Source organism: Empidonax traillii, unplaced genomic scaffold, assembly GCF_003031625.1.
Source record: "Empidonax traillii isolate 1590-97213 ecotype Southwest subspecies unplaced genomic scaffold, ASM303162v1 scaffold341:size590984, whole genome shotgun sequence".
NCBI classification, from domain to species: domain Eukaryota; kingdom Metazoa; phylum Chordata; class Aves; order Passeriformes; family Tyrannidae; genus Empidonax; species Empidonax traillii.
The window spans coordinates 393483-411643 of NW_020955534.1; the positions used below are offsets into that span (position 1 = coordinate 393483).

The 18161-nt window shown below is 41.0% G+C and overlaps 1 protein-coding gene across 1 annotated transcript in view; it reads right to left on the minus strand.

Moving 5' to 3' along the window:
• Positions 1-30: 30 nt before the first annotated feature.
• The window catches only part of KDM1A (lysine demethylase 1A), a 38460-nt gene continuing 20329 nt past the window's right edge, over positions 31-18161 (minus strand). The window contains exons 9-20 of the mRNA XM_027892184.1: positions 16813-16907; positions 12448-12590; positions 11839-11929; positions 10929-11063; positions 8880-8953; positions 8100-8211; positions 7592-7724; positions 6766-6953; positions 6225-6339; positions 2384-2511; positions 1882-2028; positions 31-849 (exon numbers count right to left, since the gene is read on the minus strand). Coding sequence (XP_027747985.1) covers positions 664-849; positions 1882-2028; positions 2384-2511; positions 6225-6339; positions 6766-6953; positions 7592-7724; positions 8100-8211; positions 8880-8953; positions 10929-11063; positions 11839-11929; positions 12448-12590; positions 16813-16907 — 1547 coding nt within the window. The 3' untranslated portion in view covers positions 31-663. The remainder of the gene's footprint in view (positions 850-1881; positions 2029-2383; positions 2512-6224; positions 6340-6765; positions 6954-7591; positions 7725-8099; positions 8212-8879; positions 8954-10928; positions 11064-11838; positions 11930-12447; positions 12591-16812; positions 16908-18161) is intronic.

Consider the following 18161-nt stretch of genomic DNA (forward strand, 5'->3'; position numbering starts at 1 on the left):
TTTTAACTTAAGAATATCCAATTCTGAAGATTTCTTTTGTTGAAATTATTTAATAAAACAGTATGCTTAGCATGCTCAATGATACCAACTTATTCTCTGCAACAGGATGCAGATGGTGTAGCAGCCAATGGACTATTTTGAAAGGAATGTGATTTGCTGTTACTGATAGGTAAACAGTTGCCCCAAATTCTCAAAACCAGACAGGAATAGAATTGGTCAAAAATATTAGTCTTCAAAACAAAACCACAGAAAAACCACAAAGAAGTTTACATAAATTCTACACTAAGTTACTATTTGTAGCAACCAGCTTTTAGAGGGCTTTGTGCAATTACCAAATTGTAAATACACACATAGGTAGAAAAAAACCCCATCCTAAAAAATCTCCAGCTATAAGCCTGACTTTCAAAAAGTATCTGCAGAATCAAAGTCCCTCACCAGCTTCACAGTAAAGGATTCTGTTTACACTGTCCCTTCAAACAGCTCTAAGGTTTTCAGAAGGCTGCCGAGCCCAGGGCTCAGCGAGCTTCTGTAAGGCCATTCTCACACCAGCGTCGTGCAGTAACTCAGGTCCTCTCGCAGACTCTGCCGGGGACTGTGGAAGTGTCTCCATCCCAGATCCACAGCAGCAGCACCGTGGGGTTCCTGTGCCGAGCCTCCCTGCCCTCACAGGCTGGCCGCCTGCTGCGGGGGCGCGGGGGGTGCGGGCTGGCGCGGCAGGGTGTACATGGCCCCCAGGAACTGGTCTGCGATGCGCCCGGCCTCGCGCAGCCCGCTCAGCAGTGCCCCGTGCACCGTGGCGGGGTAGTTGCGGATGGTGTGCTCTCCCGCGAAGAACAGGCGTGGAACGGGCTGGGGGACAGAGGGCACGGTTAGGGGTTGCTCATGTGCTTTTGGATCCTGCAGCAAATGATACTTTACGGACGTTAAAAGCCCTCAAATCACAACACAATCTCCACTAACATGAAGGTGGTGCATATAATACAGTTCTTAATGAAACTATTTTAACCCGTGTACAAATTACCAAGAAAATAAAGCTCTACTCAATAAGCAATGTTTGCAGAGCCAGAGAAGCAGAGAAGGGTCATGTCCCAGCTGTACTGAAACAGCATTTGCATGTTGTATCTGTAACTCCACAGCCAAACTGTCAAATGTATTTAGGAGGAATGGTTTCTGATCCTGGTGCGTGGACTCCAGCACAGTTAGCAACAAAAACTTTAGCAATTCATTAAAATCAGCAGTTTCTCTTTAAACTGAGACCTAAAGCAACTGCCCACAGAATCATAAAATGTAGGAGAAAAACAAGTACTCATGTATTACATTCTGCAAGGAATGTAATACACTTTATCCAAAGCTAGGTGTATTAAAGACTTGTATCATTAGAACAAGAACCCAAATAAAGCTAAAGCTATACACTCTTTTCTGGCAGGGCTTTCAGAGTAGATGCTGCTTTCAAACTTCCATCCACTCCAGATGAACTGCAGATAACTCCTGCCTTCATTGTGTTTGTCCCCCATTTGGGACAGACCTTTTGATTCCTGGTCCTCTCACTCTGACCTCTGCCCTCTTTCAAATCACTACAACTCACTTAAAATGGTGATGGACAATAAAAATACAGAGGATGAAACACATGTATAATATTAAATACTCTCTTCAGACATTACCACACTGACTTTCTGAATAAAAATCTTTTTTTCTTTAGCAAACAAATGACACCAGAACTCTGTGATGGCAGAATTCATGAATGGAAAAATTGTTTTACAGGTTTTAAAAATTTATCGTAAAATGCAAGTTATCTAAACTTGTGTTTAGATATGTATGCAAATTACTCAGAGAAATCATCCTATTTTTAACTTTTTGTAAAAATAACTGAAACATTCTCACCTGTGGAGCACCTGGAATGGCTGGCCCTGGAGTAATTGGCTGAGCCATCAAATCATAGTCATTTCCAGAGGATCCAGCTGCTACATAGGAGTACGACCCCCGGGCCCAGGGGTCGGCTCGCCAGCGGGACACCACGGTCTCTTTAGGCTGAGACAAGACAGGAACTTCAGTTGTTGAGACAGTGCAAGTTCTACAGCTTGTGCCAAATACAAATGATGCAAATTGCAACATAAGGAACAAAGTCCTTGAGCTGATGTTAATGGTGGAACTTCACATTTATATTCAAACACACATTAAACTAAATCTTTCACGGTGATTCCTTAATCCCTCCCAATATGTTACCAGACCCCGCTGCACATGCCTCCTCAACTGGAACTCACACTTTGTACAGCTGCACACACCCACTGTACTATAGACTATTCCCTCTGTTTCTTCTCCCATTATCAACAGGATGACAACGCACACTCCCACTCCTTCAGCCCCAGCTGCCGCCTGCACTGACCTGGGGCACAGCACTGCTGCCAAATATGCCCTTGAGGATAGCGAGGCACCGACCAACGATGACATCATCACTGATGTTCTCCATGATCCCCGCTGCCTCTCCTGCTACTAAGGCCAACAAAATTGGCGCTGTGGGGGGTAGGGAAGGAGAGAGAAAAAAACACTTCAATTACTGAAATTGAACGTTTCAATCAGACAAGTTGGACTTGGCTATCCAAGATCTGCAGATAAGTCACAAGGTTAGAAACTAAACAAAAAAAGTAGTCCTAAATCTTCCAGTATCATGCCAAAATAACAAAAGGAAAATGTATTTATATATGCCATGGTACTATTTAGAATTATCAAGAGAACTGATATATTACAAAATAAATATATGCATCAGGAAGCACAGCATGCGGAAGAGGGGATTTCTTCAGTTCAGATGTCACTTGTTCGGCATAGGAGCATCCACTGGGATTTAGCACCCAACTGTGCTACATTTAAGGGAACTTAGTACCTTCCAAACAATCTAATTTAGGCATAATTAACATCAGCAGAGCAGCATAAGTACTCCCCTCATACATATACTTAGATTTCTTTTTTACCAAAGAACATTCATGTTAAATAATCTCAATGGAGTGAAATCAACGAGCAGTAGAACAATTTCCGGAAAAGAAGCAATTCTGAGAAGAATTCAGAAGTCAAATGGACAGGTATCAAATAACTCAGCAGCCATGAGATGCTGTGGTTAACAGTGGTAATGTGATTCTGGGATACACACAAAAGAGATGATGTTGTTTTCCCTCTGGCCAGGTGTGGTAAGAATAAGTTCACAATTCTGGTAGTCACAAAGTCATGGAAAATTTTAGGTAAGTACTGAAGAACCACCAAAATAACTCAAGGGCAAGAAACAGGTATTTACAGGTGATTCAGACCTCAGCACTGTTACTTAATGAAAACTCTCTCAGTTGATATTTCTCCTAGTTTGCCGTCCCTGACACAATGAGATCCCTGAACTTCTTAGCAACTATTCAATCAACATATTTTTTCTTAATGGAACAACTACATATTCAAAATGCGGCTTCCAGTGAATTTGTCACTGAAAACTTGTATCCAGACAACCCCAAAATATTTCTATGGAAATCCTTCCTTTTTTGTAAGCATTTATCTAGACCTGGAAATACTGCCACTCAGCCACCTGGTAAGTTCAGAACTGTAACAGAAGGGCAGACAGGTGCAGCAGAACAATGAGTATTTTGCGATGCAAATACCCAAGTGCTGCTCAGAGATGCTTCTGGTATGACGAGCATGTGTCACTGCTCCCCAAGAAATTCTCTCCTTGAGGCAGTGACGCTTACTAAGCCTTGATACCAAACAGCAAGCAGAGAATGTGGTTTAGCCAGAGATCGGAAATCACAGGGATATGATGATGAGGCCCTTTCTCTATCTCATCTCCAGGAAAAACAGAAGAGTCAGGCAAGAAAACAGAGACTGAAATGTTACTGGACTTCCAGAAAACACTGAGCATTTCTGCCAGGCATTCCTCTGCCCTGTGGATAGAGTTTCTCCATCTTCAGAGTTATGACAGTAACCCAACAGTGTGCTGGAGCGAGAGGCACCAGCAGCACAGGTCAGCTGCCCCAGGCTAGCACAGCATTTCTGAGCCCACAGGTCTTCTCAGCAGTCATTACCCTGGGCCAGACTGAAACCACTGGGAGGATTCCTGTCTGACCTGTAAAAAGTCACCCAGAACAGACAGGTGCAGTCTATTCATCTGATCCATTCCCCCACATATCTTTAAACACTTCTCAGAGACCAACTGGTCTCTGACAACCCAAGGGGTTCATGCAGCATAGGCTGCAATAATTCTATCTTCTGCTACACTTCTTATTTCTGCATTAATAACTTCTTCAATCAGTTTACGGAGTTTCTGCCTAAAATACTACAGCTACAGAAATGCAGAATATGACAGCAATAAACAGTAGCTTCTTAAGTTCAGTCAGGTCTACTTCAGTATTTCAGTCTAACCACGTTAACTGCCTCCCAACTATCCACGATAAATGGTAACTGTTCTTTTTGACTTCAGCCACCTGACTTGTGCTTCAGCATGGGGTTTTACTGCATTACTGTTTTATTTCTACCTGCTCTGCCTATTTTCATGAGAAAGAAGGCTTTGATCCTAGCAGCAAAACCTTTCTATAACATGGTCCTTCCACCTCAAACCAAAAACCTCCACATTACTTGTTAAGTATGTAATAAAGCAATCCTAAAGCCACAAAAGCCACATGAACAGCCTTGCTATCCAAGGTTCATTACTTGTATTTCTCCAGTAAAGTCTTATCAAACATTTTTACAATTCAATATCCTAGAAAGGCATTGTCCTTGCATAGCAACTTTTTGCAGTCAAAAGAAAAATCTGGCCTGCCTATGGCAGAATGGAAGAAAACCCCCTGGTCATCTGCAAGACAAATATCTCATTTAATAGGGCTCACTATATATACTCCTTTGCTTTTATAGTCTGGTATATGGCAATAAAACCCCTAGTATGCTCACTGCAGAGATCTCATGGCAATCTATTGTGGCAGCACCAGCTGCAGATAAACCAAAACTACTAATGCCAAAGTTCATCAGTAGAAAAAGGCAGAGCAATAACTTTTGCCTACTTAAGCATTTTCTAAAAAAGAGTTCTGAAATTACCCGTCAGTCTGAGACCCACAGTCTACAGTCAAAGACTGTTTGCTGCTCAAAACAGGAACCAAGGTCATCCATTCAACAAACTGCAGACCCCCCAGCCTGAGGGGGGGGCACACTGCAGCTTAACCATGTGGATGGGCCTGCAGCTCATCAAGCTGGAATGGCATTGCTCAGCAAAAGGAACAGAGCTATCCCAAACCCTCCAGTCTGCTCCACTGAAATCCAGGTGTTCAATACTCTAAAGGCTGCACTGTACTCCCCAACAAAGTGAAGGAGGATAACTTGCAAGTATAGACTTCTGCACTCAGCCACTTAAAGGAATACATAGATCAATAGAACCTCTTACATCTGAAAAAAGTGTAATTTATCTTGGTCAGTTCCTAGACACTCTGGTATGGAATCCTAGGCAGAAAAGTCACCTGAACCAGAAAGGACTTGAGGTCACAGATAAAAGGAGCTCATGTACATTTATCAAATCATCCCAGATTAGACAGACAACCCCAAGCAAGAGGTCTGGCTTCAAACTGCCAGTTCAACTTAAAAACCATCCAGGAAGATGAGGTTTTGAAAACTAAATTGGATGCCAGTCCCTTTTGGCACCAGAAGTTCCCTGAAAGAGGGGAAGAGCTCAAACAACGAGCCAGAGAAAAACTCAATTTCAAATATAAGTATGAACTAAGAAATGGCTTTTAATTAAGACATGCTGCAGTGACAAATCACCTTTCCTTGGAGAATTCAACACACCCTCCTGACAAAGTAGATAATCAGGACAACACTGGAAGTTGAGTGGTTCCAGAATACCAGTGGCAACTAACAGATGATTAATGGAAGCAAACAAGGTAACACTGAGTAGGTCACAGGACAACTCCACCAAGGTGTAAGACAATAAAGTAGCTATAAAAGTGCGTTACAGTAGATAGTAGTAATGCAATTTAACAGGCACAGCCTGGAATCTAGCATTAGTAAACTCACATTCACCTGTGTGCTGCCCTAATTTACTACAGAACTGTTTGCAGTCAGTGCTGCTCTCTGCTTCCATTTACCTTCCAACAAATACTATCTTCTTATCATATCCATATGTGAACACTGACAGCATCTTAAAATGTCTTTTCTAGATCCGAAACTACACAAATGAGACACAGGCAAAAGTAGAGATGCACCACAGATACCTTTGTACAGGTTCCAAAAGAGGAAGAGTTCTCCTCTGCTTGCAGTAGTGCTCCCAACATGGCCAAACAAATTGACACTTGGATCCCAGAAGACACGATCAAAACATAACACAACCTAGAAAGAAAGAGTGTCAACAGCTAGGAGCAGATGGAATAAATAAAAATAAAAACAACTGCCTTCATTGATGTTTATATCACTGGACAGGTCAAGAAAGGGAAATCTGGTGAATATATACTGCATATACATAATAAATAAGTATATAATAGGTGTGTGCCTACACTGCCTTCCCATAGGTTAATGTGCTCTCATAATTTACCAGTTTGCTGGTTAACAAGCTCCAGCAGACCTACTTCTGCAATGTACCTCTTTAAAACCTGGAAAATAGAGAAGAGGCCCTTACAGTTCTTCAGACAAATGTCATCATTGAACCCTAGCAAAATAGTCATGGAAAAGACATTATTCCTCTTCCCCACCACATATTCCACCCACATTTCAGACTTTTAACCTTGAACTACAGCAGTTTCCCCAGTGACAGCTCACCTTGTTCAGGTTGCCAAATCCCATACGCTGCACTGCAGAAGTTTTCCACTCTGGAAGAGGGGGCACAAACTGAACTGCTGGAGGCTGCTGTTTCAACACTCCTAAGGGCAGAGTGCACAGCACAGCATCACACTTATAAATGAAGGTCTGGCTGGTAGACCGTGTATTTACAGCTATTACTTCACAGCCTGCAAAGGGGAGAGAAAACCAATTTAATAGGCCGGGAGGCAAAAGCATTGGATTAAAAATTAAGGAAACTACCACATCAGAAAATATTTTGTTTATGGAGAGAGCTTTACACTAACAACTGATTAACTTGTAGGCAAGTGAATGTTACTGGCCATTTAGTTCCACTGCAGAAAAGGTAATTAATACAGCATATGAAAATGGCCTTAACTGGGATAAGCCTAAACATTTATCCAGTAAATGATATTGAAATATATGCATAAATAAATGCAAGCAGAGAGTGAGCCTCTCATCGCATTGTTCTCCCAGCTCAGTTTCCCAAGCCTAATATTTTGAAGAACAACAAAAAGATACATTCCTTTCATTATATTAATTTATATTTCTAATACCAGATCCTGTGGCACCAAGCCTTAAGCAGTCCCAGGCCACTTACTCCAAACACTTCGACTGATGAAGTAAAGAAATAAGAGAATGAATGTGAACAATCAGTAAATTCAACTGAAATGGACTGAGTCAAATGAATCATAGAAATAAGCAAAAAAGCATTAAGGACAAATAGAACAACTTTCTACAGAATTAATCCCAACAAGAACCACGCCTGTTTATCTACCTCTATGCGTATAACGGAGGTTTCACACACCTGATGCTGTGTAGCGAACCTGTCGAACTGCTGTGTTTAATTTGATATCCAACCCTTCTGCCAAGGCTACAGGCACACAGGAATATCCATTCCTCACAGTCAAGTGACTGCCTGTGAATTCAAAATCATCATCCTAAAATAAAAAGGCACAAAGTTACAATGAAGTCCCCTAAATCAACAGAAAATGATCAACAACTCTATACAATGGAAAAATCTTTTCAAAATCTTTTTTTCAAGAGTCAAACAAATGTGAAATTCCTTCTGGTTATTAGTCAGGTAACAAGTATAGAAACTTTCAGCAGACTACCATTAGAGACTGGTTTGGCACTAACAAAAAGCTGTCTGGAATTTCATCAGCAAATAATAATCATGTAAGAATTCAGTATCTACACAAAAGCAGACAGCACTTAACAGTTGGAAACTTTTAACATTGAGAAACTTTCATGAGAATGAAATAAAATAGCTGAAACTTTTAGTACATTGCTGAATAAATACACTGATTACCTACCTGGTCCCAGTGCTTCAGTGAAAGTGTAGAGAGGGGTGTAGCATTAGCAAATTCTAGGTTTGCAAAATGCCAGTCAAGTATTTGTCTGTCTCTTGATGACAAATAAACATCACTAGAAAAAACAAAGATAACACATTCAGTTTGCTAGAGCAGGATATTGCAAACGCATTACTCCTGAAAATTTCTCCTCAAACAAAAATGATTGTGTCCCTCCTTAGTGAAGAAATAAAAACATTAACAAACAGCATAAGCAGATTCTGTTTCAAACATTTGGACCTCCTTCATGAAAGCTGAGGATCAAACCCCAGCAAATTCAGATTTTTAAAGTAGAGTTCATACTCTAAGGGGAAGCTAGAAACTTAAATTTTGAAATACAACAGGTTACATAAATAATGGCTTAAGTAGCATGCATAAAGACAATGACAAAAAATGAGTAAAAATCTCACAGAGCACAGAATAATACTACTCTGCCAAAATAAGTAGGATTGTATGCTATCATTTCTGACAGGGATTTCAGATCTCAAAGGCCTCTTGAGGTCAGGCACTGGCTACTGTCAGGATTCCTGCTGAACCACCCTAGCTCAGAAACACCTTTTCTGCTCAAGTCACCTCTAAAAAAAGAGGAAGCTGAGTTCTAAAGCTGAGGGAGCTCAGACTCCACGTTCATACCTTCCCAACCCCTTGAGTTACCATAATTAAAGTATACCATAGCAAATTTTTAAACTCAGGGAAAAGTAGTAAAAGAACTGCTTTACTGAGTTTTTTATTTTGTATATTTACCTTGGTGGATTCGCTTCTAGTTCTTGTAATTTCTCTTCCAGCTTTCCTTGTGTTTCTGCCAATTCATCATACTCCTAGTAAGATTAAAAGCTAACATTAAAATCAGTTGACATGATTTGAGGACATCATGTAGCATCAGACTGGATCTAATCAAGAGAAATTACTGTAAGATTCACAGATATAGTGGAAGCTAAATTGGGTTTGTTATTTTTTTCAACATTTAATCCAGTATATTTTGCTCTTCTGCTGTTTGAATATACAGAACTCGGTACCACACTGCAGAAAATATTAGTCTGGTGATATTTCAGGAATTTAGACACTCAGATTTGAAGGTCCCCTACAGTCCTGATATTTTAAGGGTTCCTGTGGTATTGAAAGCTTCATATTCCACAAAATATTTCTTCTATTTTAATTTTCTCTCCTAAAATATTATAGCTAATCTTGAACATGGAGTTTTCCAAAGCAGAAGCAATCATGCATAAAAGATAAAGACATGGTCTAATTCAAGCTTCTTCCTGATTTTAAAAAACATTAGTAGAACTAGATATAAAGGCAACAGCCATCTTCCTTCAAGGCAGAATAACTTGGAGTGTCCAACAAAAGCAACAAGAGGACAAAGCTGTTCACTGGTGACAAATTAGGAAAGCCACTACTTATGTATACACACACACAGAGCTTCCAAATAAAGGTGACATATCTTCTGTTGAACAAGTATCTGAAAATTGATCTTTGGTTCTACCTGACCTGAGATAGCAAGAGATCCATCAATATCTATCTTAGTTACAGGGGCTGAGACCAGTTCACCACTATGTGGGTATAACCAAAACTTGTATTCTACATCCTCCATGTCACTTCTGATGGACCCTTATTAACTGGATAGTTTGCAGCAGCTGCCCAGGGCACACCTGACACCTCAGGCTACAAGCCGGGTATTAAAGGAACCCTGCGAGGTAGGGGAGTGTTCTTTTGTTTGCATGCCAGTGACTCAGCTGTGATAACTCCCCTGGGAAAGGCATTAACACCTTCACCCCCAGCCTGAGGGGTCACCTCTGCTAATGGGCCACCACGGGCTGGCATAATGGGCAGCTGAAACACCTAGGCCATCGGAGATTCCAAAAATATCCCACGACTCACAGAGTTAAATCACCCACTGTGAAACCCTCTGTCCTGGGGGAGGTACTGGGCATTTCCACCTGAACTTAAATATATTTAAACTTTGAGTTTTGGGACTTCTGGTAAGACACGTTCAGTCAAGAGGAGGACCAGAACTTTGGCAGAACTGTGACCATTATCTGGACCAACAGGCTTTCTTTTTCTTTTACTTTGCACCCGGAGGGGCCATGTGGAGCTCAGCACAGGGGCTAACAAACACTGCTCTGTTCTTGTCCCAGGGTGCTGGGTTATACGTCTGTTTTTGTGAATTAAAACCAGTTTTTCTCTGTATCATTGTATTTATTGTTATCTTTTTAGTAAACTGTAACTCTGACTTGTAATCTCTCTTGAGTTGGGTTCATTTCTCCCAACGATTTACTTTTAAACTGGCACAGTATCATAGAAAGAACAGTTTTTAAGGTTTCCTTTTTAAGGCATATTTCTACATCAAGATATCCCCAGAGAGGGGCAACTAACTCTGCTTGTCAAGACAGAGCTCTGTACATTATAATCTTCGGATAGAAAGAAGTCTTTTATTCAAGAAACCACCTTTTTTATCTTAGAGAAAAGGTATTTCTCTTCAAATGTAGATTTCATTTCCAGACTATTGTGAGACCCAGCTGTACTAAAACATCACACCTGACATAAAATTTCACCTTCAAAACATTAAGTGCTGTCTGACATGAGTCATTGCAGACCGTTACCCAAAACTGAGTTTTCAGCATGCTAATACTCCCCACCTAAAAGTACTCAGTGTTACAACCCAAAGTTACTGCCATATTCTCTTGAAAGCACTGGTCAGAGTGAGAGATGTGGAAACGTTTATACTGGCTAATTTTACATGGCTGCTGAAGTCCTCAGAAAGCAGATAATTGCTATACTTATGTCATCCTTTACCTTGCAAAGTGCAGTGAGATCTCTGTGTTTGCTTTTCACAAGAAACTCCGCTGTAATATCCCGAGGTGGCTTCACATCTGATGCTTCCTTATACTGCTGATGAAGTTCTTTAATCTTCTCTTTTAAATTCACCATCTTTTCAGACAGAACAGGAAAAGGAAGAAAGAAAGGGGAAAAAAATATGTGGAAAGGTAGATTTCAACAAGTTACTGTGTAAAATGCATATTCACCTCAAGCTATGCCAGTATACTGAAGAGATTTCCTGGTTTTGGCAGATGTCACTTACATGCAATTCTACCTCCAAGAAACCATAATAAATATCACCAACCCCCAAAACAACATCGCTTAAAACCAACATTGATTTATTACTAAATATGTTGCAGATAACTTAATATGACAGTTGTCCACAAAAATTTTTCATTTGAAAAAATTCCACAGAGAAGAAAAGATATCATCTACCTCAAGCAAAAGTATTGGAAGGTCTAACCCACTGTTTTGTACTACAAATTAGATTTGTAGTAAAGACAGCACACATTTTTAAATAACCTCTCAAAAGCTTCAGTCAGTACCAGCATCTCTAAAGAAAGCTATGAAACATCGCAATTTATCAAGTCTGTCCTCTTCCTTTCTTTTCCTGTATTTATGTTTTATGGTTTTCTGCCTAATCTGCCTTACGTTCCTCCTCAAGAGGAACATAAATTCAAGAGAACTAAATTCTGCCTTATGTTCCCCCTCAAGAAGGAAACACCTTTGTCCTAAGAGGGCTTCTAAGCAGGTCTTAAGCAAAGACGTATTTTAAGAACAGCATTAATAGCAACTTTCTGATATTTTTCTCTGGACATTTTTGTACATTTTGGCACTTTGTCAGGAACACAGTACTATTGTCTTGTTCTAAATGTCATCATCTGACCTTGTTAAGAAGATCTTTCAATTCTTCCTGTGTTTTCACAATTTTTTTCCAGTGTTCTATCTGTTCATCCTTCACATGCTTCTCCTGCAACCTGGAAAAGGTGAAAAGTGAAAGTCAGTTCGGCAGAAAATCCTTGTGTTAATGAGAACTAATTATCACAATCAAATTAGTGGAATGCAACAAAAGTACATGTAATGGGATATTTTGGTAAATATTTTTATGACAACTGGAAAATTATTACAAGTTTCTGTAAATAAAGGATACATGACTACCTAATTGTGAGTTTGAAGTCACCTGCTATTATCAAAGGCCATGACATTTGCCATTAGCTTTCAAGTAGTGTAAGTGGGCTGTATGCACACTGAGTCAAGTATCCACTATTCATCACTGTAGCAATGATTTTCAGGACACTTTCAAGAAGAGAGGTTTGCTCTGTGGCATATTTTTCTTCAATAAACAAGAAACACATATGCAAACAAGCTCAGCTGATATCCACCAGCTGTATTTAGAGGGTAATGCTTATCCTAGGAGCATCACAGTTGTTTCAGGCATTTTTGGAAATTCATTCACAAAACAGGAAAGTCTACCACAAAGAGAGAAGTCACTTACTGTATGACAACCTCCAGAGCCTGACCTAGAGAGACAGGTTTATTATTGAGAACATTAAAATCCAGCTGATGACTGAGATAGGATGTGGCTTCCAGAAGACGGTTAAATTCTTGCTCCACCATTTCATCTTTCTCTTTGGGAACCTAGGAGACAAAAGAACAAACATTCTTAATTTATTAATAAATAACACAGTTACTGAGACTAGCCCTTGTAAAGAGAAATTTAATAACCTCCACTCTCTCAAATGGTCAGACACCAAGGTCTGTACAATACAATGTCACTTTGTCAAAAGTTTGACCACAGGGTCAAACCACCCTGACAACAGACTTCTCTTGTAAGGGGAAACTAAACCAACTTATGGGTTCACAAAGATTTCCTTATTGGAAGGAAGGTGTGTTCATCAAAGATACAAAAGCTTGCCAAAAGACCACTCTGATGGTAGGATGGCTCTACACAATCACAAGTCTTTACAGGGCTTGGCATAGCTCAGTGAAGTAGATAGGCTGTAATTTATCTTTTGGAGTGGTCAGTGTGACTAAGAACTACCAATCCAGATTTTCTACGACAATGAAGGAAGCAGGACTCTTCCAGAATGATGGTATTTGACTGTACTAGTGATAATCAGTTAAACAGCGTGTGCTGCCAGTGTGGAAATATCAGCTAGATGATGAGAATTCATGTGCTGGAAAGAGTAAACCTCACATCTGTTAAACAAAGGATAGAGAGAAAACACTAATGAAGAGAAAGAGCAGCATGAGGAGAAAAAAATACCCTGGGGCTGAGGATGGTTTTGTCCAGGTGGATTTCCAGAGAAAAAGCCTAATCAAAAGTTCCAGTAACGCTTTTGCCAATTACATATTTAAGAAACAGAAAAGAAGGTGGTTGCACAGTTGACATTGGTAGCAGTAGCCATGTAGGAGAGGCGGCAGGCCCCAAGTGGGGGCCAGGCCTCCCTCCTCCCCCAGCCAGGTGGGGCACTGAAGCCCCCCTTCTCTCATGTAAGAGAGTAAAAAAAACCAAAAACTTTAGAGGACTGACTGCTTGGATGAAAACCACTGTAGAAGAATTCTGGCAGAGAGATAACATGGTGTTCAAGGCCAAAGTTGCAGCAGGAGAGAGAAGTCTGAAGGGGGGGTCTGTTTCTCCCCCCCTTTCACTCTCTCCCTTCAGCAGGGAAAAGACTGAAAAATAAATCCCTGCTACCTTTGAAAAATTGTTGGAGTGAGGAGACTCCCACGCTGCTCGTGGAAGAGTCCACACTGGAGGAAGTGGATGCATGAGAAAGTTGAGACTTTATGAGAGACCTGAGGCAAGGCAGAGTCCTGTTGAAAATTTGTGACCTTGAGAGAAACCTACACTGGAGCGAGATGGCCTGGGTGGGATGTTGGGATCCGTGTGTGGGATCCATGCTGCTGCTGGAAATTTGTGACCCTAAGAGAGATGAAACTTATGCCGGAACGAGAACGGCTCGGGTAAGATGTTGGGATCCAAGTGAGGGATCCATGCTAGACCCACGTTGGAGAGGTCTATCAAGGAGTGTTCTCCCGTGGGGAGGGACCTCCACAAGAAACAGGGGTGGACTCAAAAGCCATTATCCCCTGTGACCCTGTGGTGAAGATCCATGACCTGGAGCTCCGAGAATGGAAAATGAGACTACTTTTCCTCCTTGGACTGATAAAAGGGGGAAGAGGTATTTCTGTAAATACATAGCACTTTTACTTAAGTAGAATTGTTGTGGATATAGTTATTTAGTTTTATTTTGTTAATAATAAATGTTAATATTATTTTTTCCTCAATCAACTCTCTTTTGCCTGCATGAACCTTCTCTCAACTTATAGTAATTGTGTGGGGGGTGAGAAAAATTGACGCAGCGCAAAACCACAACAGTTGACCACTTCTTTGTAATAAATATTGGATTTTTTTGAGCTTTCAACAGTGTTTTGGTTTCCATTTTGGCATCTCTTCAAACTCTCCCTGGAACACTGTGATACACCCACTGCTGACCTTGGCATTCCAATACCACACCTGAACACCAGGATCTGCTTTAACAGCATGGGTCTGCACTACTGTGACCTTCTGAGTTTTTTAATGATAAAAAAGAAAAAGCTGGAAATGAAAAGGCCTAATTTAAATGACGTGGTTTCTAGAATACTTTCTTACAGTCAATCCATAGATAAGTGATTCTGCTTCTGAAGAGAAGACCCTGCAGACAGGCACAATGATGCTACAGCTGCTGTCTTATGTAAAAGCCCGTCTTTGTGGGCCATGCCTTAGTGTATGTCCCAAGGAGAAGACTGTGAAAAACAGGACTTGCTACTACTAAGCATGGCCTTAAGGTTGAATGGAGGCCCTCCACAGAGTCTCCACAGGGCAGCAGCACCATGGAGTATATTAATAAAGACAAAATGAGCAACACAAGTCAAAGCACACAGCTTTCATGGCAAAACTGCACGAAATCTGACCAAGCAAATACAAATTTTCTTTTAATCACAGATGCAGATACCACAAATACCAAAATAACATTGATTCTGTGCCATTCAGTATCTGGGTGGCAGAAGAATAAAAAGTTGATTATTATTCACACCACAGTTTCTCTCCCTGATCATCTGGCATAGTAAAAATGGCTTCAAATCAGATAGTTTAGTCAAATATTCTAAAGTTGGCAAGGCAGCCATGCTAGGAAACAAGCAGCACACAGAGGCAATCTGATTTAATTACTGATTTTTTTTTTTTTTGTTTTTAAACCAAGGAAGAGCAGGTTGGTTCATTATGTAGGCGCCAAGACAACATTCAACACAAGGAAGTGATAAAATTCAGTCTGGAACATATATCCAGTTTTACATATCAAGCTTTGTTTACAATAGGTAAGCTGACAGATTTTGTGACGTGCCTCTTAAAAATGAGCTTCCTGTCACCACGCTAATACGGGACCACATCTGAAGAGAAGCAACTACCTTTGAACATGGGAGGTGATGTAACCTGTCCCACTAGCTCACCCGAAGGAGCACTAAGACCCTTTTCTGTGCTGAGGGATTCCTCCCCACAGCAGGGCTTGGCAGCCTCACTGCCAGTCTCCATCCTGACTGGGTCTCCTGGGATCAACAACACTCGAATGCAGTACAGGAAACATGAGAGTAATCAAGAAGAATATTCTTTTTCAGAAAAACACTCCACTCCCACTGGAGTAAGTGCCTAGCTGATGAGCAAGAGAAATTCCTGGTCCACAGGAACTCCCTATGCCTGAGGGGCATAGCTGGATAGAACTGATCCAGTTGCTGCCTACGGGGGAACAGAAAGCATTGGGCTACAGCAAAGAAAGCTGCAGGGTCAGGCTGCACATATCACAGTGTGTACTGAGCCAACCAAAGCATGGTCTGAAGCTGACCTGTGTCTAAGTGGGTGGGTGGTGTTAACAGAGGGAGTCCCAGTAGCACAGGGATACGTTCATCTGCAACACTGAGGCATTCCTTGGGCAGAAACTGAAATTGTGAGACAGGGAACGCAGCAGTGCAGAGACCAGCACAGGACTGGCTTCACAACACAGGAGCAGATCTGAGCAGTACTGTAGAACTAAATCCAATGCCTTTGCTAGCTTTCCCTGAGCCTATTACTACCTATTGACTCACGCGCAGTAAGAGGAGCTGCAGGTTCCAGGTTAGAAACAGGTTGGAGCCAAGGATCACTTTTCCAGGCCACCAGCAGGATGCCCAACATCCTCACCTGTCTTCTTCCAGAAGTTACTCTTTGTACCATGATTTCAGATCCATCAGGACACTTCTAGACAATACATGTATGAGATTCAGCACTACACTAAGATCTATCATTTCTATCTCTAACAGCATTCCTTGACATTAGAGCAGAAAGAAATAAGGCTAATTAAGTTTGTGAATCACAGCACAATAATAATAGATTGTTATTGCTGCATGCATTCAACCAGCTGGCATTGGCTAGTCAAGTCTTCAAAAAGCAGCATCAAAAGTACAACAGCCAGAACAAGCTTATTTCAGGGAAAAGGAGTAGCAGCAACAACAACAGAACCTCGAGTGCCAGCATAGCAGGTAATTGCTTCAAAGAGAGAGACAGACAACTGTCTAAGGAAAAACAGAATGGATTTGGGAAGAACAAACAGGAACTTGGCTTACACAAAACCTCTGGAATGTAAAGGTAAAAACTCATGTGGAAAGAGCAGGTTTTAGAAGAATATGTGCAGATATACTAGCATATTACTACAATGCCTAGAAAGGGAGACACACTTGTTCTTCCCTCTCCTTGGAAGCCATCTCCTGCAAGACCAATAGCCTGGTAACAAATACACTTAAGATATACTTCTTTTTAAAAGGCTCATGAAAACAGGATCAGACTTACAGCTTGTCCATTTGCTTCATAAAGTGGGCATTTTTGTTTGATCTTTGCCAATTCCATATTCACTTGTTTGCTGACCACAGCCATGGGATTTCCTCCTGGAAAAGATTTTATACAGTTAACAGAAATTCCTGCAAAATTGGTCTACAGTTACATAAAAACTCAACAGATAAAGCTATTTCAGACATTAAAACATCAGCTCCAGCGACCTAATGTAACACTGCCAAAGGTGTGCTCTTCACAGCAATTCCCGCAATGAGGACATGGAAAAAACCCTGCTGACCAACACATGAAGGACATGAAGGTGTGATTTTACAAAAGAGTCCTAGAGTGGCAGCAACCTTAGTATGACTGAGGGTTTATAGCTATAAACACACCTGCAAGCAGGGTATTTGAAAAGTCAGGGAAAGCTCTCACAGATGCACAGGAACTTCAGGAGCTTTTGCCCAAGTGTGGTGACAGAGAAGTGGAATCAAAAGAATTCGGTCCCTAAAAACTTAGTGGAACTCCAACAAGTGACACTAGTGAATACAATCTGTAGAAGATGAACCTTAAACACCAACTGTACCTTGAAGCTGTGTTAACTGAACAAATTAGGAAACTGAGGAGATTCCACAACTGAACAATGAGAAAGGCAGAAAGTAACAACTTTAAGCATCTCAAATCCCTAAACATCAAACTGAGTACAGCAGAAGAAGGGAAAAGAATAGACACAAATGGGAAATGGTATAGAACAGAAGCAATATAGGCTTCCTCCACAAAATTAAATTTAGGAAAAGTTTTTCAGGTCTAGATTTCCAAGGGTCTCTGATTTTGCAACCCAATTGAACTCAGAGTGTTTGTTCAAAATAGAGGGGGAAGCTCTTCCACCCTAATACCTTCCTGTCTTTAGAGGTGACTAAACAAGCAGAAGACAGTTGAAGTAGGTCTAAATAAGTTCCTATTTCTAGTTCAACAACCTACTAAAAATTACAGTTCTTCCACAATTTACTATCAAATCCAGAAAAGATCCCATTACTTCAGTCTTTCACCTTCGCAAACCACAAACTCAATCCCTTCAGTAACCTTCTCTCTTCTCTTGCTGATTCAGAAATATGAAAGATGCCTTTCAAACCATCTCCATCCTCACAGGAATCTTTCTTCATAGCATATGCTGCCTCATTCAAGACAATGGGTAGATTCTTTTAGAAAGGAAACACCAGTCACGAATGGGTGACCATTTATGGTTGAGGTTTGAGACCATCTAAGGAACCCTGAATGTGCATAAGTCCATGGGACCTGATGAGATTCACCCGTGGGTCCTGAGGAAGCTGGCAGTGGATGCACTGGAGGGAAGGGATACCATCCAGAGG